General features: G+C 36.1%; 1 protein-coding gene across 1 annotated transcript in view; it reads left to right on the forward strand.

The window, feature by feature from the left end:
* Positions 1-27,755, forward strand: part of VPS41 (VPS41 subunit of HOPS complex) — a 183,990-nt gene that overhangs the window by 28,705 nt on the left and 127,530 nt on the right. Inside the window, exons 3-4 of the mRNA XM_037507289.2 lie at positions 5,130-5,237; positions 10,978-11,055. Coding sequence (XP_037363186.1) covers positions 5,130-5,237; positions 10,978-11,055 — 186 coding nt within the window. The remainder of the gene's footprint in view (positions 1-5,129; positions 5,238-10,977; positions 11,056-27,755) is intronic.

Here is a 27,755-nt window from a genome sequence, read left to right on the forward strand (position 1 = left end):
GATTATTGATTTGCTTTTTATTACTACTTGGTATTTTAACTGTGCAAGTTCAAACTGTGTTTTTTTAAACATTTTTTTTTTTTTGAGGATGTTAGTGTCCCTGTTGTATCTCATTAACTTTAAATATTGGATATTTATTAGAAGGATTTGTCCCTAGTCAGATGTAGTTGATGGCACGAGGTCAAGTAAGCCATTCATCATATTACAGTTTCTAGAAGTTCAGCTGAGGTCTTTGACAAGGTGAAGCTGGATTGGATAAAGGCCATCTCCATAAGAGTGAGATTGTGATTTGTCTAGAGTGCTCAGCTGGTGGTATTTTTACCAGCTTAACTTGGACTTTACAAAATATTTCACTGCTCCCCATTAGTATATCTAGTTACATTTTATTTTATGAAAAGCCAGCAAAGAAAGAAAGCAAAACTGTATTTAATAAAGATATGTTATCCCTAGATAAAATATTGTAACTTGAGGTGATTATGCTGTGTGAAATAGTGGATGGTTTCACTCAGTTGTGGAACATATATAAGTAAAGCAAACAAACTAGCAAAACACAGCGAAAATAACTCTGAGAAATTTGTGGTGGTTACCAGAGGGGATAGAGAAGAGGGTGGAAGGAAAGTGTAGAGATGTCAGTTTGATAACAGTGGATGGCACTAGCACTATGGTGTGTGTGTTGGGTAGATACCATATTAAGGCATGAAGCTGTATGTTGGTATTGTAAGCCAATAGTAAATCAGTAGATACACAATTAAAAACAAAAACCCAGGGCCTCCCCGGTGGTGCAGTGGGTTGCGCTCCATGCTGTGAAGCTGTCCACAGCCCCTACAGCGCTGGTTCGATTCCCAGCCAGCCAGGGAGAAACCCACATGACTCCACAGACCTCTCCTGTCGCGCCCGCTGCTCCCCTAAGCAGTGTCTTCTGTCCGTCTGCCTGTTCTGCTCCCCGCTCTGTCTCTGGTGAATTCTCTCACTCTCCCGCGCCTCTGACCTGTACCCCAGTTCTTGTATAAATAAATAAATCTTAAAAAAAAAAAAACCCAGAAAATATAATGACCTCTCTGTTAATTTCCTGAAATCATGTGACATGATTCTGAAAAATAAAATTCAAGTCTTCATTTGGTCCATAACAGTGGTTTATAAAATGTACTGTTGTATAAAAGATATGGGTAAATTAAAACAGGATGAAAAATTGGTGTTATAAAAACCAAAAAGATTTTCTTCTACATGAATTTTAAATTATCAAGTTAAAAGTGCCATATTCTTGTTGGTTTACAAATCTACTAAGGTGATAGGACTTCCCTTCATGAACATTTACCCCTTGGTGTTAGTAACAAAGTACTAATAGTTTTTCAGGCTGAGATCTTTAATTGCCTTAATCCCCCCACCCACAAGAGTAATTTTTTTCTTTTAAATGCAAAAGAATAACTGTAATGTGAAATTTATTTTCAGATCGCATCCTAGAGTCTTAAAGGATGATTTAAAGGACATGTCTTTAATTAAAAGTGCTTTACACTTAGTGAAAAACCATGTTGCTTGAGGAATTGATTCTTTTTAAAGGAAGGCTGCAAATTTTTCTTGTATGGGTAAATGTCACTCTGTTCATATCTTCGCTTAGCTGCAAGTCAGGACTTGTACTATTCCACTAGGTTGTCATAGAAACGCAGTTAACTGTCATCTCAACTCAGACTGTTGATGGTTTTATTTGTAGGTTTGCAAGATTATTAAAATTTAACAAAAATTATTGATTTGCTTTTTATTAACACTGGGTTGTTTGCCATGGAAGTTCAAATCGCACAAAAGCCATCTTTTCTGTTTAATTTTTTTAAGTGAAACTATATTAAATCTACTTGACTTTTTAAAATGTGTTTTTATTTAAAATGTGATATACAGTCTGTAGCAGTGGAATAACCTCTGTGAATTGTATTTTTGAATCACTTTCCATTTTCTTTGTTTACAGCAAGCAGAAAAAACCTTAAAAATTCACCTTTAGCCTGCTTTTAACTTAACATAAAAGATACCTGTCAGAAAAGCATGAAATGCTACATCAAGTGCCTAATATTGGAGTTTTCATTTTATTTTATGGTTTTTGAAGCCTGGTACAAATGCTTCAGTGAACTGTGTTGTGAGAGTATTTATTTTTGTATATTTATGTGAAAGAAATTACTTAGTTTTCACTTATAAATAAGACAGGCAAACCTTATTTACAATAACTTTATCTAATGGTCCGTGGATGAGTGCTTTTATGCAAAATAGTCAAGAGGCTAGAATTAACTTTTCACATTGGATGCACATTTGATGTCCAGACTTGAGCAACATGTGGCATCTTATTATAAAGACTAACATTCAGGATTCAGTTTGCATTTAACACATTTACTTCAGAATACACACATCATTGTTACCATATTTAATGTTAACTTTGTAATGATTTCTGTTTCTTGCTTAGAAATAGGTAAGTAGAAGTGTTTATTTGTTGCTTTTTTGGTAATTTTTCTTTTTCCGTGTTCTTTAGACTAGGTTAATTAGCTCTTTCGTATTTACAACAGGTTGCTTTTTGCCACATAACAGTTCCTTGGGTTAGGTTGATTATCATTGGTATCTTTATTAAACTGGCATAGTCTTTTAAATAACCATAATATTATTCTTCCCTTTTGTTGTTTTTAGTTTTTAAAGTTATTCTTGGAAAGTAGGTATACCATCTTTGATTTTAGTACTCTTAATAAACAACTAATAGCTTATTTATATTTAGAAAAGAAACATGAAGACAGCTTATGATAAACATGGAATATTAGTAGGCTGTTTAATCTCATCAACTTTGCTTATTGCTCTTAAAATTTTATTACTGCTCTTGTTGCTGTCTGTGTGATGGCTTCCCCTGATTCTCACCTGTTATTTTTCCTACTCTTTTGTCCTCTCCTCTCAATTGAATCATGGCTGACCTGTGTGTGACCAATAGAATATTGCAGAAGATCTGTGGGACATGTGAGTCTAGGTGTTTACAACACTGCTACTTCTACTTTGTTCCTCTTGTATTATTCACTCTGGGGGAAGCCAGCTGCTATGTCCTGAGGATATTCCAGAAGTGCTGTGGGGAGGGCCATGAGACAAGGAATGAAGCTTCCTGCTGACAACCAGCACCTACTTGCCAACCATTTGAAGGAGCCATCTCAGAAACAGATACTTCTAACCCCAGTCAAGCCTTCAGATGGGTGTAGCCCCAGCTGAATCTTGCCTGCAACCCCATGAGAGACTTTGAATCTGAATCACTGAGCTAAATGACTCCTGTACTGATTACTCACAGACATTTTGTGAAAGAATACACACCTGTTGTTTTAAATTAGTGAATTTTGGTGTACTGTGTTGTATAGCAATAGATAGCTAATACCCTGCTAAATAAACACATTTTTAAACATTTCCTATGGTTTATAATTATTTATAGGCATAAAATTTATGTGATAAAATGATTTATCACATCATTTTCGTGGGAGATTGGGTGTGTTATACAAGACATTGATTTTAGAGTACTCTTAACTGATTTTGAATTTTGGGTTTGCCTTCTACCCACCTGTGTGTCTTGATGAAAATGCTTAAAAGTTTCATCATCAGTTTTTACTGAAAATCCATAAAATGAGATAATTAAGTTTAACTCTCCACTGTTGTTGTTTTTTTTTTTTCTTTTTTAAACTCAGGATAAATGAAATATCTAATGCTAACTATGACATGATGTTTGATAGGTCTCATGCTTTTTCTTTATTCACAGATTAGCCTCTTTCCACCTGAAGGCCTCTTGTGTCCTGTCAGTCTTAGAATCTTCAACAGGCCCAGCATTTATTACTCTACAAACAATTTTGTTTTTACTTAATTTTCATTTTACTATGTCTGCACAGATAGGATTTTCTTTCCTTGCTTGAGATGCAGAGCTTTTGAACCTTTGGATTGATACCCTATCCATTTTAGAAAATCCTCAGTTTTACCTCTGTAAATATATCCCTGCCTCTCCCCCATCTCTTTTTCCTTTGGGAATGTAATTAAAAGTGTATGTTAACCTTTTCCACTATGTTCCACTTAGCTCATACGTTCATTTCTGTATTTCCCATGTCTTTTTCTTCTCTGGGCTTCCCTTTTTTGACCTCTTTTTCCACTTCACTAATCCTATCTTTGGGTTTGCTGTTTCCCGAGAACTAAAGCTATCTTTTGATACATAGCAACAGTGAGGTTGAACAAGAAAGTAATAATACATCAGAATGACTAAGACATTTTAATGCATAAGTTGGCTTATTCAGATGAGAGTAAACAATACATTTTCTTTCTAACATAAACTAGGTATATAGTGTTTGTTCATGGGTCATCGGTATATAAAATAAACATTAAAATATGTTTATCTGAAAGGTGACCATGCATTTTACTTAATACAAAATTTCCAATTTTGTCACTTTAATTTTTTTTAAAGATTGTATTTATTTTTATACTAGAACTGGGGTACAGGTCAGAGGCATGGGAGGGTGAGAGGATTCACCATGTACAGAGCGGGAAGCAGAACAGACAGATGGACAGAAATACACTGCTGAGGGGAGCAGCGGGCGAGACAGGAGAGGTCTGCCATGCCATGTGGGTATCTCCCTGGCCAGCCAGGAATCGAACCTGCATTGCAGAGGCTGTGGACATCTTCACAGCGCTGCGCTCAACCTGCTGCACCACCAGGGAAGCCCCACCTTAATATTTTTCGTAATGTTTTCTAATTTAAGTCAGATGGACCTAAATTTGACCAATATAAAAATAAAAATATTTTAAAATCTTGAAATACATATTTCATGGTTTTTAAGGGTTTATTGTATTTCTCTCTCTGGCGTCTGTAGTGCTCCAGACTGTTGTATTTACTGTAATATGTCAAAGGTGATTAATTTCAACATTAAGCTTGCTCACCTTTTCAGCTTTTAAATTTATTCTATCAGTGAAGTTGTAACAGTTGATACACCAAGTTGGACAAATGAAACATGAAGATCTTCACCATTAGCTGTAATAGCTATTGACAATCATTACAAGAACTATCTGGTTCCCCCTTAAGAGTGTTTTGAGTTTTGTCTGTTTCATATAAATCCACAGCAGCTGGTATTGTCTCTGTTTTTGTGTAGGAGGAAGAGAGTGAAGAGGAACCCAAATTGAAGTATGAAAGGCTTTCCAATGGAGTAACTGAAATCCTTCAGAAAGATGCAGCGAGCTGTATGACCGTTCATGACAAGGTAAGGTAACCCTTGTCGAGGAGTCTTCTATAGGTAATTTCTGTTGTAAGTCTATTTATACCTTGAATTTGGATGCTTTTGGTGGTGTTTTTTTTTTAATGATAATTGCATCATTTTGTATTCCTCTTCTCCTCATCAACGGAGATCGAAACAAGCAAATACACACATATACACTGCAAGAGTATATTAAGTAGTATTTAGACAATGACAGGTATGAAAGATATTTTGCAGGTGGTTCTTGGAAACTATCACTTGGAAACTATTAGAATAGGAAAGCGTTAAGATTGGACACAGTGTGGTGCTCAGTGTTTTGAAAGACTAGAAAGGTGTAGGGTAAAGAAAATATCAGACTTTTCTGCCCTTCCACCATCAGGATAGATGATGGATCCTTGTCCTGAATGCATGCCTGATGGCGGGCACCTGGAATAAGGTGTGGGCATAGGTAGATGGGATTCACCTGGGCTAAGACTGCTTTTAAGGGCGGCGTCACGAGGACGCCAGCAGAAGCAGCAGCAGCAGCAGCAGCCGAAGCAGAAGCCGAGAAGCAGCAGAACGAACGCTAGAGAGCCCAGTTAGAGTGAAGACTTGCTGGGGGCTGGGAGGCCTGCCAACCTCCCAGCCCCCCAGCCAGCACCCCTGCCTGCCATATGTCTGGTGAACCCCAAATAAAAAACCTGTAAAACCACTGAGGACTCTGACTCCTCCTTTACCCGGTCTGCATGGGATCAGAAAACCTGCACTGTATCCAGTCCTGCCCTTACAAAAGGATTACCTTGAAGGCCTTCAGAATTTATGGAAAGGCCCCCAATATCACTTATATGAATGAATTAATAATATAGTCCACATTTTCACCATAACAAAGCCCCTTGCCAGTATTTTGAGTCCATGCTAATTGTTATACCCCACCGTGAGCCTGTTCTTTGACAAAAACTATCTATGTCATAATGAGAGTATTGGTAGTCAAGATTTTCAACCACTGCTCTCTACTTCCCTGTGAAACTGGAGAGTAATTCTTTCCCTCCCCGGGAAGCTAACTCCCCAACTGGTTTTCATCTCTTGGCTTTGTCCTGTCACCAGCAGTGTTATCTCTTCCTCCTCCTTGCTTTTAACATGTTCCCAATTCCTTTTTGTTTCAGATTTCATCCCTTAATAAACCAGTCCCTCTACTTGCTCAACATATTATGAGAATATTTACTCTCTCTTGTTTGACCAGATACCCCTTCCCTTGAAGCCTCTGTCATTGGCTGCACCACCATCCACCCTTCCCCATTGCTACCACATCCCAATTTCCTTGTCACTTCCTTTCAGTCACTGAAGACTGGCCTTGCAGTTCTTCAGTTCAATTTAAATGTAGCAACCTTTAGGTCTGAGACCCTGCTTCATTTACCTGCCATTTAAACCAAACTGTGGACACTTAGCAGGTGAAACTGAGGTCCATTTAATGCTCTGTCTTTGGAGCATTTTACTTTAAATTTATGTGGTAATTTTCGCACTCAACCTGTTCTGTGACTCTGGAATCATATTCTCTAATCTCTAATCCATTCTCTCCTTTTCTTTTAGTTTCTGTCTCTATCAAATGACTCACCATTTTGATTTTGCTTCATTGGCATCTTCAATTCGTATATATCCCTGTTTGTTGTGCCATTAGCCACATTCTTACTCTGAGTCAGTGTTCTCTGAGGACCAAGGCATCCAGCCATGTGCTGGTACCAAATCGCATGCCTCAGTAAATGTCGTACTAGAAGTGCTGTTATTTGTTTCTTTCACTGACCCCCTTAGTGTCAGTTCCCCTTCTCAAAAACGGTCCCTTCACTCGAGGTGGATGATGTCATTTCTCTAAGCATGATCAGCTGCAGTTCCTTTCTCAACTCATTTGAGTTTGCACCCATCCTTACCTGTAGGAGCTTTTCTTCCTCCTGTTCAAGGATCTATTTGTTCACATTTTTCTTCATGTCATCTCATTTCCTACCTTCTTGCGTACTAATACCTGCTATAGCATGGAACAGACCGAATTCTAGTCTCAGGCAACTGCTACTTTACTTTCTATCTTTATAGATTTGCCTATTTTGAAATTTTTATATGCAAATATATGGAGTCATATAATGTTTGTTCTTGTGTCTAGCTTCTTTCACTTAGCAAAATATTTTTGAGGTTCGCTGGTGATGTAGTATATATCAACAGTGTATTCCTTTTTTATGGCTCTCTAATGGACATACCACATTTTGTGTATACATTGGCCAGTTGATGTACATTTTACTGCTTTTAAAATGGAACTCATCTTCTCATGCTTCTTTGTCATGACAGCATTCTGTTATTATTATTATTATTGTTATTATTATGACTAGTACTACTATTATCATTTCTGTCATTCCCTTCTGGTTCTCTCACTTTCTTTTATCTCCATCTTTCTCTTACAGGTTGGTTTCCCCAGGAGTTGGTCCATTGCCCACATTTCTTCTTAATTTATACTTTTTAAATTTAAATTTCATGATTTTTATGACCACTTTAACACTGAACCTGCCCAAAATAGTATGTTTTTTTAATTCGGGTGTCATCTTCCTTCCCCTCTATCTGTGCATCTATTTTTTATTCTCTACCCCCATTGCTAGCATCACCATCTCCTTTATCACCTAAGTCAATGAGTCCTTTTTCTCTTCCACCCTATCATTTTATGTCCTAATTGTTTTTGTACCACCCCTCCCCTAGCTTAGACCCCGATCAACTCCTGCCTATATTTATATACCTTTAACTTAATGTGATATTTAAGACCTTCAAAGCTCAATGTAGGTGACAGCTCCCAGGTGCCAGGGTCTTAGAGATATTTACATCAAGCATCCTTTAAAAGTTTTAATTTAAATTAATCATCTTTTTATATTTCTCTCCCTTATAATATCATCACCCTTTAAGTCACACTTTCAAGTATATAGTAGTATTTTTGTATGTTTGTTGAATGAACCACTGAATATATCAAGTGGAGAGCAGTTTACTTGTTCTTTTCTAACACCATATTTAATCCAATGTAGCAGAAGAGTCTGATGCTGGAAACTGTCCTCAGTACTAAATTTTAGAACCTGCACTCTGAATCTCAGGCCTATGTTTTTATTTAGGAGACTTCTGATCCAGCTGAGGGTATATTAGCTCTTGATTCAGACCCTAACTCTGCTTCACTTTGTCTGTTTCCAGAGAAGTCCTATCAACTCCCGTAACTCTAACTTAGTTCCTCATGTACAATTGAATGCATGCCCAGCTCTAATACTTTGAATGCTATAAAATGCTGTGTGAAATATAGATGATGATATCCAGTCAGGCATATTTGATATGTGCTACTTTTTGTTTCCTTCGTGGTGTTCAAAGGCTTATCTCTTCTTATTTACTTATATATAGTCCAGTTATTCCAGTTAAAAATAGTTATGGATGTTTCAGAAGGATTGATTAGATGCCCTTCTGATGGTTTATAAAGTGAGTCAAATTTCTGTAATTAAACATAATTCAGGAAAGGGGGTAATTAAGTTATATTTATTTTTTGCCCATCCTGGATTTTAAAATGTGCTTTCGGGTTTAAAAAAATTTAATAGTACAAAAGGGCAAGGCTTTTAATGGCTAGAAAAAGTCATATTTAAAGAATTTGTATTTACATTTGTGATTAGAGGCCAATTTCACTTTTTTTGTTGGATTTTATGTAGTTGAAAGCGTTAGCAAATGAAAGTATGACATCAGTAATTTGTTAGTCAAATAAATTTTCAAGGAACTACATGATTGGCTTATCAAATTTGGTGTTTTATTCTTAAAAAACACAGAATGTTATTTATAAAAGAGAGCAGCAATCATTTTTCTAATTCAAATGATGAAATGTTTTCCTAAACAAAAGATAGCTTGTCATAAAAATCGCTGAATTTTTTCAAAAAAGTTCTAATGTTATCATAATAATTATATGATGTAAAATCAAAATAATTATATGATGTTTCCTTTCTCTTGTAAGTATTGTGTGAATGAGACTATCAATTTGAAAAAAAAAAAAGAAAGAAAGAAAAAGGGAAGGATATTTGAGTAAAGTACCCTGCATAGAATCTTTAAACATTTGATAAAGTATAATTGATATTTTAAGAATGGTAAATAGACATTTCAAGTACTGGAAGTTGACATCTTTAAGCATTTTAAGGATCCAAGCCCCCTTAGTTTTCTAACAAACTATATACAGTATTTATGAGAAGAATCAATACCATGGAGTACTTGGGTGTAGTATGCTTTTAAGACCCATTCTTTTAACCTATATAACCTCAGTGTAAAGTGTAGTATTGTTCATTTTTAGTTCATATTTGTGGTTTCTTTATTCAAATATTGTCAGAGCATCACGGTGGAGAAAAGATTACAAGCATCTGAGTCCTCGATTTCTGACTAGATTGTTCTTTTGCTTTGGAGAAAACATCCCTGTTTTGGTTTAAATATTCAGGCTAATTTCCCCTCAGAATTACCTCTTCCCCTTCCCTTTCCAGGGTCCGGCATCCTGGGCTTGCCAGGCTTGCTGTCTGCCCTGGATGAGTAATCGGCATGGCACCCGGTGCATTCAGCCGGCCTGTGCGCCCGAATCGTCATACCTAGTTATGTCTGCACACCTGATGTTTTATTAACCAGTATTGATTTTTTTACCCAGGGGACTTTTTTCTTCTTGAAAAAAAGGCAACCTTGCAGGAGTGAAAGGCATTGCAGGGGATGAATTTCTAATGAACCCCTTCTTTCCTTTTTTGAGACTCCTCTTTAATGTGGCTTCATATTTTAAGTGTCTGAACTAAAATTTCATTTTAAGCAATTCCATTTTGATAAATCCTTTTAAAATCTTGACTTCCTATAAGGTTATTTTTTAAAGATTGTGCTGCTTCACTGCAATGCTTAGTAGTGCCTGTAAATTTGAGCATTTCATTATAGGTTGCAATGAAGCATACTCACATGCAATGAAATGCAGAGAATTTAGAAGTATTTGAGTAATGCTTAAAGAAATAAAAAGGAAGCAGTATCCCATGTCATATTTCTGGGAGTCTTAAACTTTCTTTTGGTTTGTTTAAGGTTAGATCAAAGAATTAAAGAAAGTGGGAGATATGAACTAGTTTTAGATCATAGAGTGAATGTATAGCTCAGCAGTTATTTTATGAGAGCTTTTTTTTTTTTTGCATTAGAGTGTACACATTTGTACTTTATTACATATTAACTTTGATAGTGGCACGCTAATGCTAACTGACGGTGTAAGCACATCTGAGTTTTTTCATCTCTCTATATGGCATGACTTTTCCTTTCTAAAATATAATAATATACTGTTTATGTGTTTACATATATTTTGAACTTAACCGATAACACAGATTCACACATTTGCCATAAATTAGAGCGAGTTTCTTGATCATTCCTACTGACTTAAGTTCATCTATAGGTTGTTTGTGTTTTCATGTCTGCATTTTAATTTGCTGCTTTAGTCCATCAGGCATTGTGTACAGACCACAGCCACACCATTAGTTGTCAGTAGATGAGGGTCCTCATGAGTCATTCTGACAGCTGGCTTGCACTATCACAATAAAGTAGGCCCTCTTCTGTTATTTCCCTGAAGATGGAAACAAGCTTTTCTAAGGAATGCATATCTTCCAGGGTGTTGCAGATCAATTCCACATTAAGAGGCTTGACTTTAAAAGTGGCTTTATTATTAACTGTATATTAATGGTACATTAATAAATTGATCCCTCTGTTCTTCTTACAGTTTTTGGCACTGGGCACGCATTATGGCAAGGTTTATTTACTTGATGTCCAAGGGAACATCACCCAGAAGTTTGATGTAGTAAGTATACAGTGTAAAATAATGTATGAGCTAAGCTTCATGCTGAACAATTGGGCTTTATTATATTTGTTTTACCAATTTGTTTTACTAACACAAATGATATTTATCAGTTAAACCAAAGCGCTAGTAGTGTAATTTTGAATTCTATAAAATACACTAAAAATGTTAAAGGTACACTTAGCAAAGATCTACATGTATTTTGCATGTATATATTTTGACTGGGTATCTTTTTATACAAACTCCATTTGAAAATCTATTTTCAAAAATCAATTTAATTGTAATTATTCAGTTAATAATAGTCATCCATTTGACTGTAAGTTGAGCATTTAGGATCCTCCTTAGTTTGTGTTTTTTATATTGTAACAGTTTCAAAATGTGAAGGTGACTTGCTCCAATAAGAAAAGTACTGCTTTTATTAGTAAATAATTACTAGTCAGTTTGCATGCTTGGGGTGTTTCTGGACTCCTTAAGGTGTGAATCCCCTCATTTGTTGAGTAAAGTCAATTGTAAGTAAAGGCCCTGTCATCTCCAGATGCCAATGTAATTGAAAATTGATTGATCACCTTACTAGTTCATTTATATTATATTAAGAATATATAAGGCTAATATTTTATGTGTATGTTTTGATGCTTGAACTCTTTGGGGATTTTATTGATTGAAAGTGAAGAGGGAGATTTTTTTATTTCTTCTTAATCATGATTTGGAATCATTGAGGATGAAGGAAATGTTAAATTTGAAGCTTGATTTTGGCTTATAAGATGTACTTTGAAAGTGTCGAAATCATGGTTTTGTGAATGTGAACATTTAACGTATAAAGGTGGTCATTTGGCAGGGTAGACACTATCTTTTTTGAAGAGAACATTAGCACCTGGTGAAAGTTCCATTATAGAGATTTGTGTAGTTTAAAAAGGAGACAGTATCTTCTGGGACTGATACAATGCATATGAAAGTGAAAGGGGTGCTTTACTTTGTTTCATAGAATGATGACAGAATGTTTAGAATTGTTCAAATGTAGAATTGTGCCCAGTAATCATTGTGTTATATCAGGCAAATTGTATGTTCTTGTTTTGGTTTGGCATCCTTTTTAGGAGAGAGGGATATACTTTTGACCCCTCCCTTATCTACTTCGAAGACACTGAACACCCATTTTGGTGACCAAAGTATTGGTTTTGCCCATGTAGATGGTGCTGGGAAGAGCTCTGTTTTTTGTGGTGTTGTCCATATCTCGTCACCTTTAAAAGAGTTTCCCTGTATGATCTCTTAAATTGTGTGCTTCCATTAGATGATTTTGTGATGCTCTATTTCCAAGTTAAGTCTTTTTTAATATTGTATAGAAACTGCTTAATTGCTGATGTTCATTGGGCATGTGCTACTGGTCCCATTACCAAAAGAGAAATCAAGAAACATACTAGAGTTTATTCATGTGTTTCTTCATTCTTCCTTTTTTAAAATTATTGTTCATTTCTGTAGAGTATTTAGTTTCTCTCCTCAAGTGTAGTCCCCATAGTTCTCCCACCACCATCACCTGTAATCCATCACTATAGTCCCTTATGCTCATTTATTCAGTTCTTGATCAGTTTACTATAAGACTTAATTTTATCTTCTCTGATGTCATTTTTTTGTTAAGTGTATCCTGCATCCTTTTTCACATAATTTAGGGTGTCATCCATATCATCCACATCGTTTTTCAGTCTTGCCTGTGTGATCTTTGAAAATGAAGTCCTCTTGAGCTTTTCACTTTTTTCTTCACAGGAGAGAAAAATGGTTTGGTGTTATTTTTGCTTGCTTTTTTGCCTTACCCAAGAATTTGATAGTCTGCTGTGGATATAAAAGTTTTTCATGAGAACCTGGCTTCTTCATGATATTATCATAATAGGTATATGACTTTCATGTGATAGGTTTCAGTTTTATTATCTTTTGAATGTAGCCTTAATTTTCAACTTTTCATTTTCTGATGAGTTTTTTCCTTTTTTTTATTTTCCTGTTTCTGATGATATGGTTGCTGTATAGGATTCTGTATCGTTTCTCTTAAAAAAGGTTTTTTTCAATTCTGGAAACACTATTGCAACTTGAATTTGCTAATTTTCTTTGAATGTCAGGGTTGCTACATTTAATAAAGAATTTTTTTTCTTTTTTAGAAATGTAAGAGTGAAGCAATTATTTAAAAAAAAGTAATAAATAAACATCCTTGAGTTTAATTTTCACTTTTAGGTGAGAACAATTTAAACAAATTAAAATGAGATAAAATATCTTAATGTTTGATTAACATTAATTTCCCAAGAAATAGCTCTTCAACTCATTTGTTGCATTTTCAGTTTTGATACCAGTAGTAAAAATCTTCAATCAGTAGTTCTAAATGCTCACCAATCAGAAGGTTTTGTTTGGCAGAGTATGGGGGCATTGAGAACTTTCTACTTTAAAATTGTTTCCCTATGATTCTGTTATTTGAGCTGGAATAAAATCATTGCACTAGAGGCTATCTAACTTTATATGATTTAAAAGAAGAAATAACTAAACAAATAATTCTGCATATTTAAGAAAGGTATTTTGTTTTCCTTTTAGTATTTCAGCAGAATTTAGTATTTAAGCAGAATCTATGAAAGCTGAGCTTATGCCTGCCTAATAATCCATGTTGGACTCCAAGCTGTTATCGTGTAGCCCTGGGAAGATGGGGGAGGGGGCAGGAACGAGAGAGAGAGAGAGAGAGAGAGAGAGAGAGAGAGAGAGAGAGAGAAAGGGTTAATTGGGTAGATACATAGCTGGATGCCATCTGTCCTAGTGGCAGCAGAGACCAGGGCGCAAGTCAAAGCAGGACAAGAAAGAAAGTAAGTCCTGCCCTTCTTCATACTTTTAAAAATCAGTGTGACTTCAGCTCTGTCCCTGGTTCCCAGCAGTCATCCCTTTCACCCTGCTCAGGAAGACATGTTCACGGCATGTTGGGTGTTGTAGTCCTTGGTACCTGAGATCTCATCAGCGTAGAAGTGGGGTGAGTCTGAAAAGACATTAATGAATGCAGTTCATTCAGGACATCATTCACTACTCAGACATTGCTCCTTATTATTCCTATAACAGTTCATTTTCTAGGTATATATTCAAGAAAAATAAGTATAATGCATATAGCTGGATCTATATATATTTATAGCTATATATGTTAGTACTGGCTTAATTCCTAATCGCTCAAAACTAGATAAAGTCGCCCCATTGTTCATAGTAGGATGGATAAATAAATTGTGTTGTAGTCTTAGCAGTTGAAAAGGGGAAATTATGGATACGTGCAACAACAGTTATAAGTTTCGCAATCTTACTGTTCAGCCAAATAAGCCAGACATAAATGTGTGCATATTGTATAATCTTTTTATATGAAAATAAAGAAAGGTAAAGCTAAACTATGATGATAGAGGTATGGGGTCAGTGCCCCCAAAAGAGATACTTTTACCCAGTGGGCCCATAGTAAACTCTTGTCATCTTGCTTGAGAACTGTAGTTCAATCAAGACTCTGGAAGCCTCAGAAAATCTGTATATTACCATTACTTAAAAATGTACATTGTTTTGGGTTAAGAGTGATGAGGGCCCTGAAGGCTGAATAGGAGAAACCTCTGTTCTTGCCTAAGTCTTTTAGCCCTCCCAAATCAAGGGAGAGATGAATAACATGTCCTAAGCTTCTGCCCTTTTCGTTTTTAATGACTGAGGACAATAGTTTAGTAGTCTCTCCCAGTTCTAGTTTTATCGGTAAACATTTTCATTCTAAGAATCTAAGAATCTTTACTCTTAGAATAAGGCTGAGATAACGCCCTTTGTGTCAGTCGTGTGAATTTTCCCCCTCTCTGTCCTTGATGCCTCAGGTACTAAAACATAATCTGCTCAGTTATTCTTTAAAATTTAGTCATGTGAATTCTCTATGTGCATGCAATTAAATTCTTTTGTTTTTCGTTTGCTAACCTGTCTGAGCCTCTTTTGATTACTCATCCAGTCTGAGAAGAGCCCATGGAGGTATGGGATGATTTATGTTGCACCCTGACTATTTGATGACCCAGCCAAGAGAAACTTGATAGACTATGCACTCTGTATTTCTGAAAGTTGCCATGGAAAGAGATCCTGGATATTTGACAAAAGCCATCTGAAAGGTAAGAATTCTTACCAAATCAGACTCTGGAATCTCTTTCCATGAGGCAAGGAGGTGAGAAGTGATGAGATTTTTTTTTCTCTCTCAAAATTTTGGGTTGGCAAAGGAAAAACTTTTGTAAACTTGTTAATTGTCATTTTGATTTTTAATTTCTAACTTTAAAGGATTTTATCTTTAATATTGGTTGCTCACCCCAAGAAGGCATTGATTTTTCAGTCTTATCTGTTTGTCTCTTAAGGCTGTGTTTTCAAACCTTGTTGCTTGGTCTCAGTTGAGTAATGGAGGACTTTTTTGACCCAAACCTTTTTGGAAAGTGAGATTTGGATATAGCTTCTCGGGCAACTCTTTTTGGCTTTATGAACTTTAGTTCTTTTTTTTTTTAATTAATTAATTAATTGATTTTTTAATAATAAATTTTATTTTTTAATAATAAATTTTATTTTTATATTCCCCATACAATTGCAACCCCCTTATTTTGACCCCAATCCCTCCCCTCCCGCCCCCTACTCCCCATAGAGAATCTCTGGTTCATAGTTTTTTGTTGATTTTGATTTTCACTTTCTTATAGTTATTCATTTTCCTGGTTCCTTATTTAAGTTTTCTAGATTCCTGCTATGAGTGGGACCATCCGGTATTTTTCTTTATCTTTCTGGCTTATTTCGCTGAGCCAGAAAGATATTTCCAGCGCCATCCATGTTGCTGCAAATTGCATGTGTTTATCTTTTTTTGAATGCTGAGTAATATTCCATGGTATATATGTACCACATCTTCTTGATCCAGTCATCTATTTTTGGGCATTTGGGCTGTTTCCAAAGCTTAGCTATTGTAAAGAGTGCTGCTATAAACATAGGGATGTAGTTGCTCTTTGGAATTTACCCAAAGGACACTGAACTTTAGTTCTTAATATTAATTGATCCACTGGTTTTTATTTCCCCCAGAACCTTGACTAATTCTCAAAAGTTTTTGAGAATGAGATCTCATGTATTGTGTTTTTCTTGTACTGCTTTATGTTTTCCAACTTAGGATTTGGTCTTTTCTTCCTTAAGATCCTGTTCCCCCATGTTTTTCTAGTTTTGAGAAAAGGAACTGTGACCTCTAGACTCTTGTCTTTTGTAAGAAGATAAAAGCTGTTGCCAAGAAAATCTTGATGGCCAAAACAGTTGCAAACTTTGGTTGGCATGGAGCAAGCATCTAAAAGCTGTTAGAGCACTTGCTATCAAAAAGAGGTCTCCTGTGTGAGGTATAAGTTGGTCATGGTCTGGAGTAGATTAGCATTCACCTAGTGCAAGAAAATGTCCATTCATTTGAGAGGTACAATGTTAAACAAAACATACCCCTAACCTCACAATGTGTTTTTGCTAGGTTATAGTTCTGGCTTCAAGAGATTCAAAATTTTGTTGAAAACTGTTAGGAATTTTTCCCTTTGTTGTATCTTTTACTGAGACTAAAGTACTTTGGATCTTAAGCTATGAAAAATACTTAGCGGTTGACTGAGTTGCTGTTAAATTAGAAAGCTTCTAAATTGTTTATTGGACCAATGGAAAACTTACAGAATTTGCAATCTAAATTTTTTATTGGAAAAAAATTAATTACTAAAGAAAACTATAGGAATGTAAAGAAGTATTCTGACGAGGAATTTTTAAGGAAAGTATAGAAGTCTTAACAAAGATTATGGCGTTCTGCTAACAAAATCTCGCCAGTAAATTGGGTAACTAATATCATAGATTCCCATAAAGTCCCCGTGGCCATTAAGGAACTCTCTTACGTTTCCAAAACTCGTCTTTGCTAAATTCAAACCCGTAGATTTAAAGAGAAAATGTATTTTGATAGTCAGTGAACAGCAGAATATAAAATTAGAGATCTCAGTCTATCACCACTTCTTGTTCTCTTGTGTGGCATTATATCTCATCTGTTTTTTTTTTTGTTGTTCTTCATAAAAATAAATCATAGGATTGGATGAGTTTTCCGTTCTTTCTCGTCTTTCTGAGAACTGCCATTAGTCTCATTATGGCTGAATAGAGAAAATAGTGTTTTTACTATTACCAGCCCTCAAAAGAAACAGGGAAGAATCTTCTGAGTGCTGATGATATTCTCTATCTTCATGGTTTCCCGTGTGTGTGTGTGTGTATAAAAATGTAAAAATCATAGAAGTGTGCATTTTATTCTGTATGAGTTATATCTCAGTAGTGCACAGATATGTACAGAAGTACCTATATACATGGGTAAATCTTTTTGACCTTGAGCAAAGCTCACGGTATCTTTTGTCTGCTGAAGCACATTCTTCCTCTATTCATTTCTAAATACCAGCAAATTTCCTATGTTAGCATTCTCTGCAGAGATATTTATAATAAATAAGCCAACCCCCCTGAGATTATTTGTATGGCGATATATTCTTATAGAATTACATTTAAAAGGTTGATATGATTCTGTGTTACCCAACTGTATGATTTTGTTGATCTAGAATGAATACCACTAAGGTAATGGTTTATTATGCATATTGACATTCAGATTTCAATACAGTTGTCAGGAAATTCAGAATATATGTTAATTAAAATGCTTTAGCAACAATTTTTTTTTCAGCAACATGTTTAGGTATTACTCTGTTATTCCAACTTAATTGAAATCCAGTTTTTACTCACAAAGTAAAATTATAAGAGGCCTAGCTGCTCATATAAAGGGCTTCAAGTTGCTAAGAAAATTACCTTCATTAATATTCATCAGGCCATATTCTTCTGAATAACAATTTTCTTAATTTCTTACACAGTATATGACTTATAACTTCAAAATTCTTAGAGGATCTCAAATTCCACTTAAATTCTCAGATGGTATGTATATACCATATAATGCTATATTAATCAGAGTAGTTACTTTTTCTTTAGTAGCTTTTACCTTCCTTAAACATATTAATTTCAGGATCACTAATTACAAGTGCCTATTTTGAAGCAATAAGCACATTATTTTGGAGAGTTATTCTATGTGTTTTAAATCTTTATTTTTATAACTGTACTTGAGGGAGAGTAAAGAACGCCACTGACCAAACATTTCTGCTATTTATTGTTATGTGTTTTTCTTTCTTACCTAAAAATAGGAAATGGAAAGGTTTTGCTGTCATGGTGTCATTAGATAAATTAGATAAATTTCTGCAAACTTAATGGTTTAAAAGGAATGACATAAGAAAGCAAAATAAAGCAGGGGTGTATTGGACATCTTATATTAAGAAAGTTACCAAATTTTAGTAATTAATCTTTAGAGGAAGAGGTGGGTTCAGGATTCTACTGAAACTTCAGAAAACAGAGCCTGTGGGGAGAAGAGAGTAGGATCAAAACAAGGGTTGTGGGAGTTATATGGGACTATCACCAAGATGAAAATACATACATTGTACAAAAATGAAAAATGATGTAAAAAATATATAAAATAAAATAAAGAAAAAAATAATAAAAACTTGACCATTATCTACAAAACAAAACAAAACAAAACAAAACAAAAAAACACACAAAAAACCCAGAGCCTGTTAATGCTTCAGAGCCTGTTAATGCTTCTATTCCTGTTTATGATTTGGGATTATACTGATACTATTCCTTACCGCTGTTTTTGTTCTTTTCCCTCATGTAGGTATGCTAATAAAAATCCAGATTTCTATACAAATGTAACTAACTCACCCTACAGTATTTATTTTCTCATCCTCCTAATAAGTCCTTTTATTCTGCTCATCCTCCCCCTTCTTACCCCACTTAAATCACATGGTCTCTGAGAGCACCTGGTGGCTACTCATGAATTTCCAGATAAAGTTCTCACTCTTCAGGTAAGCATTTATGGCCCTGATTATATGGCCTAAACTTACATTTCTGTTACCTGAGGACTCTTGATTACCCTCCAGATCAGGGAGAAGATTTGTGTCCTTCACCCAAACAAGACAGTTAACCCAAGTGAGCTGCTGCTGCCCACTGTTTACTCTTCAGGAGCCAGGGCTTATGGATTGAGGTATATCTTACCAGACTCCATATTATCCTGTTGGGCTCTTGAAAAGCCCAGTCAGGAATGAAATGAGGATTGCAGACATGATTGGAGAGATGAGGGTCAGGGCTTTGAAGGTAAAAGAGCTAGAGACAGCTGCAGGGAGATCTCCGGGTTTGGCTCCAAAAGAACAGAGCTACTGAATTGTGGTAGGGATAGCAGAGCAGTGGTCCTAGGTAGGACAGCATGGGTCCTTCCTCTGGTACATTTTGAGTGTTCCTATATGGGCCTCTGCACAGTCAGTGCTCCTGCTCATCATACATTCTTGTGCAGGAAATGGCCATTCAATCCAACCAAGAGGTGGGAATTTTGACAGTTTTGGTCACTTTCCTTTTAGTTAGTAGGCAGATTGAGGGGCACCCCAGGCCCTCAAAACTTGCATGCTCTAAATAGATTCTACCATTTGCCACATAAAGACAAAATATGCTGTTAGTGCATAAGATCTTCAATAGAAAAGAACTTTAATAGAATTAGTGTGCAATGGAAAGAAGGGAAAGAATATAGTAAGATAGGTCTCACTCAGAGCAGGAATTTAGAAAAGCTAAATAAAGGACCAGGAGAAAGACTAATTATAATAAAGTAAAAATCAAAATCAACAAGAAGCTGTAAGCCAGAGACACACTGTGGTGGGGGGGGGAGTGGTTAGGAGGGATTAGGGTCAAAATAAGGGGGTAGGAATTGTATGGGGACTATAAACAACATGAAAAAGCATACATTGTGCAAAAATGAGAAATTATGTAAAAATATATAAAATAAAATATATATATGTATAAAAAGTTTATATGTATGTATAAAAAAGTTTATATAGATAAAAAAGGTTAGTTTCCCAAGGAAACACCCAAAGTTACCCATCACCTTGTGGGTGAATTCCCAGCCAAAGAGGGTTGTCCAAAGTAGGGCAGCTGAAGCCCAAAAGCCTGCCACAAGTCTAAAGCACTTCTGCTGGGCGCCCATAGAAAAGGGGAAGAGGAGACAGCAAGTGTGGAAGGAAAAGAGCAAAATCAAAATAAAGGCTGTCATGGTCAGCCTCCCCCATGGTTCTCTCACCCACATCTCTCTTTTTTTTAATTAATTAATTTATTTATACAAGCACTGGGTACAGTCAGAAGCGTGGGAGGGTGAGAGGATTCACCAGAGACAGAGCGGGGAACAGAACAGGCAGACTAACGAAATACACTGCTGAGGGGAGCAGCAGGCGCAGCAGGAGAGGTCTGCATGCCATGTGGGACCCTCGCTGGTGGCTGGGGATCGAACCGGTGCTGCAGAGGCTGGGGGCAGCTTCGCAGCCCAGTGCTCAACTGCTGCGCCACCAGGGGAGGCCCCACATCTCTCTCTTTGATGTGTCTCCTTCCATGGTCCCCAAGTCCCTGGTACAAGTCCAAGGCTGAGAAGCAAACACAGCTTCTTCAAATGTCTCCCCTACATATGCCTACTCCAAGTCTCCTTCAAGTGTAATCTACCCAGTCCTTTCTAGCTTATCCTGGACATTCAGCTCCACTCTTCCTTAGGTGGGGTAGGGAACATGGAGGAACAAGGAACCTCCTCTTTCTGTGGAGATTCCACTGTTACATTTTCCTACATATGATCTTAGTTTGATAATAACCTGCTTGATTCAGGGCTCTGCTACTTCCTCAAGGGCCCTGCAAATATAGCTTGAAAACACTATGTTACAAGAATTTATAGCTTAAGGAGTTTAGCAAGGCAGGGGGTTACAGAAATCACCATGTGACACTGGTGCTCCTCGAAACCCTGGGTTCACAATATGGTTTTGCCTAAATTCCATAAACAAAATGCCTATATTCCAACCTTTTCTGTTTTATTTCCAATCTTAGTTTAAGTTTCTTCCGTCCACTCTGATCCACCTACTATCTTCGGAATATTGCCTTAGACATGCTTGCTTGCTTTCAACCTTTTAATCACATCTTTCTAAATTGTGATTCTTCCAAAATGTCCTCCTTCTGTTAAGTTCCATTCCTTCTGTGAAGTGCTTCCCCATGATTATTGTCTTGAGGTGTCTTCTTTCTCTCAGCTCTGTATTATTCCATTTCACTTGCACTATTTGTCCTTCATAGTGTCAGTTATGTTAGCATGCAGACTGAGGGTTACCCCAGTACCCCCAAACCTGCATGCTAAGTGGGGTCTACCATCTACTGCATAAAGACAAAACTTCTCTTAGGGTGATAGAACTTCAGTAGAAAAGAACTTTAATAGAATTAGTGTGCAATAGAGAAAAAAAGAATATAGTTTTCAATCAAGTATCCAGAGTTACCCATCCTCTCGTGGGTAAATGCCCAACCAAGCAGGGCTGGTGGGGCCATGGAGGGCCAAAAGCTTGCCGTTAGGCTAAGACACCTTCTGAGGAGAGAGTCACTGGAAAGGTGCAGAAGGGGCCAGGAAAGTCTGGAAGGAAAGAAGCAAAGTACAAGTACAAGTCAAGTAAAGACTGCCATTGCCAGCATCCACACGGCCTGTCACCCATGTCTCTTACAAATGTCTCCTTCCATGTCTCCCAAGTTCCTGGTGCAAGTCCAAGGCCGAGGAACAAGTATGGCTGCTTCTTCACATGTCTCTCTGCTCCATGTGTCTCCTCCATGTCTTCTCTCCCAAGTCCTTTTCAGATTCCCCTCACTGCTCAGCTGCATCCTTCAGTAGGCAGGGCAGGGAAGATGGAACCTTCCCTTTTTGGATTACACTTTTGTGTTTCCAGCTTCACAGCCATTGTAAAGGTTTTGAACAACAAAATTTATAAAGTTCTTAAAGTTTAGAAGCTCAGGAGACTTTAGATAGAATTCTAGAGATAAAAGTTTAAGTAAAAAAACCTAAGGGAAATTGGGCTTGAGATGTTTTGGTTCTGTATTCCCTATTAATCTTCCCTTCTGGTTCATTCTAGGTCTCCTTCACATATCTAAATAGTCTAATCATTTAAGTTTGAAAAGATGACCATGGTTAAAATTATTTCTCTGTTCTGTGGGAAGTGGCCATATTTAGATTGCACCCTTGGCCTTCTGCTGCTTAATTTGACTTAAAGAAATGATATCTAATATAAATCAGTTTCTCTTTTCTCTTTCCTGTGTATTGATACATAAATGCTTGCAGGATCACCCATTTTTATTTTAGTGTTTCAGCAAAAAAAAAAAGTGTATCTTCCTTCCTAACTTTGTTTACCAGTATCATCCTGAAAATTGTGACCCTTATAGCTTTTTAAACTGCAGTTTTGATATCCATAGCCTCTCTTTTACCCTTCAATGATTCAATCATCTCGTTTTTTTTTTTTTTTTTGTGCCTCCACTTCTTGAAAGACTGTGCTTTTGTTGACATTATTTGCATCTGTCATTCTCTCCATAGAATGTGAGCTTTCTGAGGGCAGTTTCTATGTGTAAATTTATCTGTTTCCTTAGTATTCACTGTAAAAGCTGATAGTGACAGTTGGCTGAACCAATAATTTCAAACTTAAAGTTCAATGTGTCTGGTCTGTTTTCCATATAATCAGTTTTATACCTTCCTTTGTCTTGTAAAATAAATTTTAGAGGCATGGGCATCTCTTTAAGTGTAATACCATGCATTCATTATTATCCTGAAGAACTCAGCTGTTTGATCTCATTCATACTATGGCCAGAATAGTGTTGGGTGACTAATCATTAAAGAACCATTGGAGGAATTCTAAAAACTTAAGCTATCTATCCTTGAACAGAGAAATCCTGCTTTTTATTGGTCTCATGCTACTCACTTATCAAGTGCCTGACACAAATTCCATCTGTAGTTTGCTATGCCAGATGTGGCATCATTACTGGGGAGGGGTAGTATGTATCTTGATATTATCAAAGTGGTACATAGTTGGCTCAAATGTTTATAATACCTATTAAGTCTGACTGACAAGCCTCAGATTTTATGTGTTTAAAGAATCTATTTTCTATATTTGGACTCAGTATTTTGAGTGATAAGAAATGTGTCAAATATGTTGAGAATTACTTAAGGGGAAGTCATTTAACTTCTGATAAATGATGCCAAAGAAAGTCATATTTCCAATTTTCTGCATTTTTTTTCTTACATAATCTCCAGTTGGTGGATTAAGTATTTGCTGGTAGTTTGATAACTTTGGTAGCATCTATGCACAATAAGTATATCCAGCTTTGAGGATGCTTCTCTCATTTAGAATAAAATTTCAAACTTATAGATTATTTTATTTTATTTAAAGATTTATTTATTTATACAAGAACTGGGGTACAGGCCAGAGGCATGGGAGGGCAAGAGAATTCGCCAATAGACAGAGTGGGGAGCAGAACAGCCAGACAGACGAAGACACTGCTGAGGGGAGCAGCGGGTAAAAGCAGAAGAGGTCTGCCGTGCCATGTGGATATCTCCCTGGCTGGCCGGGAATTGAACCCTCACTGCAGAGGCTGCAGACAGCCCCACAGCGCTGCGCTCAACCCGCTGTGCCCATCGTGGAAGCCCTAGATTATTTAGTATCTGATCCTGTAGTGACAGCTCGATTTGGGTAAATATTTTACATAGTTGAAATTTAAAATATTTCTCAACTGAATGAAATTACCTGGTACTCCACACATTTTAAAATAAGGGTTGAAATAATCTTCACTTTTTTGAAACCTAACTGTGAACTAAGCAGCAGACTGAAACATAATTGTGAGGAAGTCTGTGGCTCTATTCCACAGTAGAGGGCATCTCAGTTCCAGTGCTTCTTTCCTTGGGGCAGGCACTTATCAAAAAGCAAGCACATTAATAGAGTTATGGACAACGTGGGGACTCAGAGGAGTGATTAACTTTACAGGAGGGAAGAATACAATTTGAAGTGAATCTTGAAAGATGGATGAGCATTTCCTGATTCTTGGAATGAGTCTGGATAAGGTGACAAGTTCTTATAAAACAAGGTATCAGAAAGGGCATGGAACATTCATCACAGATTTAATCTATGTATACATTTTTTTTTTTTTTTCTAATAGCTTGAGACTAGGGAATTGGGAGGTTTGACAGAAGAACTGAAGGAAAAGAAATGGAATGTTGTCCTAACTCTGTAGTCATGACTGATTTGGGAGTTCACAAAGTTTAGGGAAATAAGTGAAATTATTGCAATGATGGTAAGTTAGATGTCATGAACCAGAGGCAGGAATTTATATATGGGTAAGGCATGAGTTCCTGTGTATATAGGTTAATAAATAATGTATGACTTGAGTTTTTTTGTTGTTGTTATGACAGACTTTTTAAAGGCTCTAGAAACTCCGATAGAATGTTTTGAAATATGGTATATTACCTTTTTCTTAAATTCTCATTTTTCTATTTGAATAGCTTTGTTTTATTAGCCTTCTCTAACGTTGTTTCTTTGGTTTTAATTCCAAAGTATTTTTCACTTAATAGAATCATGATATGATGAATGGGAATTTACGGATATCTGTGTTCCTGTGTCCATTTAAGACATGAAATTCTTCTATCAGCATTCTTGTTATTTAGCTATTCATTCTTTATTTTATAGCTCTGGTAAGAAGAAATTCATTACTTCCAAGGACAGCTATTAATTCTTAATACTTGAGCTTTTGTCAGTTCAATTGATAACAAAAAAATTAAAACTAAATAAAATGGAATTTTGCATACCACTCAACATTAGAATGACTGATTTTACAGAGACTGACCATACCAAGTGTTGGTAAGGAAACTGGAACATTCATGCACTACTTGAGGAACTGTAAAATGACATAACCACTTTGGAAAATATTTTACTAGTAATTTAAAACATTAATCATATAACTACCATATGATCCAGACTTTCTGTTCTTAGGAAATGAAAGTATATGCTTTATATGAATGTTTATATTAGTTTTATTTTCAAGTTATCATGTTAAAGTGAAAGAAGCCTGACTCAAAATGGTATGGTTGCATTTATATAAAATTCTAGGAAATGCAAATAAATCTGTTGTAACAGAAAGCAAAGCAATGGTTGCCTAAAGGTGGGCAGAGGAAAGGCAGGGAGGGACTCTTATGAGGAAACTTGCAGGGCTGATAGTTTTGTTCATTGTATTGTTTGTGATGAAGGTTTCATGATTCACAACTTAACACGTTTACACGTTCAGCATGTAAGGTTTATTATATGTCAATTATATTTAAATCACACTATTAATGTAGTACCAATAAAAAGACAAGCTACAGAAAAAAAATGGAATAGTGAAATAACCCTAGAGATAATGTTAACACATGAAAATATGTTATTTGCATCCATGTAGCCCCAAACTATTGGGTATTCTTTAAAGTGCTTGACATTACAGAGTAGGATCTAGATGATCTATTAGTAGCTTCTTTGCCCTTTCTTTAAATTATGAGTCAAAAGAAAAATACATTTTGTATTTTAAAAATTTTTGTTAAAACTTGTTTTCTTGTTTCTCACCAGTAAACTATGATTGGGGAAAAGACCAAAAGTTCAGCTTACATAAGAGATGGAAAATTTTTACCAGTATTATCAATGCCCTTCTCTTGCTTTGACTCTATATTTGCATAAATAATACATGTTTTGTATTGTATATCCCTTTTTTAATAAAGATGTTTTTAATAAAGATGTTAATAAAGAGAGTAGAATAACTACATAGGTGAAGATTTGTTTTACATTTCCCCATAGCGTGGGCTCTCTATTTCAGGGCTCTCTGTTACGTCCTTGTTTGTAATAAATGGAATGAGTGGCAGCTGTGCTAAATACCGTGTTTGGGTGTATTGCATAGTTAGCAGAAAATTTACCAAAATTTTGTTAAATTTTCTAAAAGATCTTCATCTCCGAGGATTCAATGCCCTGTAAGGTAGTCTAAAATATGATTCCATTTTACTTTAGTGGAAAAATTAATACATTAGTCAAGCACTTTGGTTGCCCAGTGACACAGAGATGCAGCTCAGCCAGTCATAGCCAACAGTGGGATTTACTGGCCATTATTGTAAGTCAAGGTGAAGTGGGGCTTCAGGAATCTGACAGTGTCTTAGAGTACCCATCTCTGCCATCTTTTCATCTGGTGGTATCATGGTAAAGAGCAGCATCACAGCCCTGTGATCCTCCTAAGCAAGGTGGGACTCATTTATTAATGGGCAAAAACCTGTCAAGAAGGACTTGAATGGGCCTGGTTGGTTTACACACTTCTACCTGAAGTGACTGCTTTAGCTTGTTTGATGGCTACTCTGGCCAGGCTTGTGTTAGGACTGGGAATTCGGGCAGACGAGTGAATCCCACTCTATTCATATAGAAAGAGTTTTGTACTGAAAAGACTAGGTTTATTACTGCTACTCAGGAGTCAATTTTCCAGTGCCCAGTATTTTTAATGAATGATGCTAAATCTGGAAGTGTTACTGGGATGAACATCCTTATAGTGGGCTGGGGAATCTTGGGACTGATTATTTCCTTTGAGCTAATTCTTTGAGGTGAAATCACTAGGGCAGATCCTATGAACATATTTAAGCAGTGCATTTAGGTTATACCAAATTAATATTCCCACAAGCACTGCATGAGAAAAATGTCACGATATCTCGTCACCAACAATGACTGTTACCATTCAAAAGTTCTTTGCCAGTCAAATTTCTAGAAAATGGGAATTTATTGATTTAGTTTGTATTTTTCTGGTTACTAATGAGATTGTTTGCTCTTGAGAATTGTTAATTCACATGCTTTGTCAGTAGGAGTGTGTAAAGTTCTAAATTGATTTATAATTAAAAAGTTCATTGTTTACAAGTAGAAATAACAACACTGATCAAAATTAAAGTCATCAGCAAGTCAGAATTAACACTTGCAAATCTCTCTACTGTTAAATGAAACACCAATGGTTTACTTTCACAAGAACAAACATGTTCACACTAAATACATTAATCTGAGCTTTATAGTTTTCATTTGTTCACTTATTTTGAGTCTTTAATTTCCATAAAAGATGCAATCATAAGGTGTTTGTAGCAAGTTTTAACGTATACATTTTTGTTAAAATGGTACTTACGTAACAAACACTGACCAGTAAGGAAAAAGCAATTTTTTCATTTATGGTTTGTATTTTTTATGTCTTCTGAGGGAAACATTTTTGTTCCTACAAAGTCATAATGATATCCTCCAATATTTTCTTCCAACAGTTTTAAAGTTTTGCTTTTCACTTTTGTCTTCATTCTTTCTCAAGGAAAAAAAAAATTCTCCCTATAGTATGAAAAGAATTTATTCCTTGATATTATGACTGAGTCTGAGGCTCTTGCCTTGTCAGACAAAAAATTTAAAAAAAATTTGCAACCCCTGGAACCTACTCTTTCCCATTTTCTTGCCTTTGCCCCACTTTACTTGTTGAGTTGGTTACTTTACTGGAAATGCGGCGACCCCAGGGTGTAGCAGTGGCTAGGAGCTGGACTTGGTGTGATTTTCCCATAAATTTTTTTTTATATAAATCAAATGCATTAGCATTGCTGCTGCTATTATTAAGTCATAAATAAAAGGGAGAAAAATAAGAACACCTTTACTTTAGATTTTTCCTTTATCGTGATGGCATAGCTCACTTGATAGAGAAATTAATAACTGTGGCCCTTGGTGAGCTGTTCAAATACCTCCGCA

This window comes from Talpa occidentalis, unplaced genomic scaffold (genome assembly GCF_014898055.3).
Source record: "Talpa occidentalis isolate TD23 unplaced genomic scaffold, MPIMG_talOcc4v2.1, whole genome shotgun sequence".
NCBI lineage: Eukaryota > Metazoa > Chordata > Mammalia > Eulipotyphla > Talpidae > Talpa > Talpa occidentalis.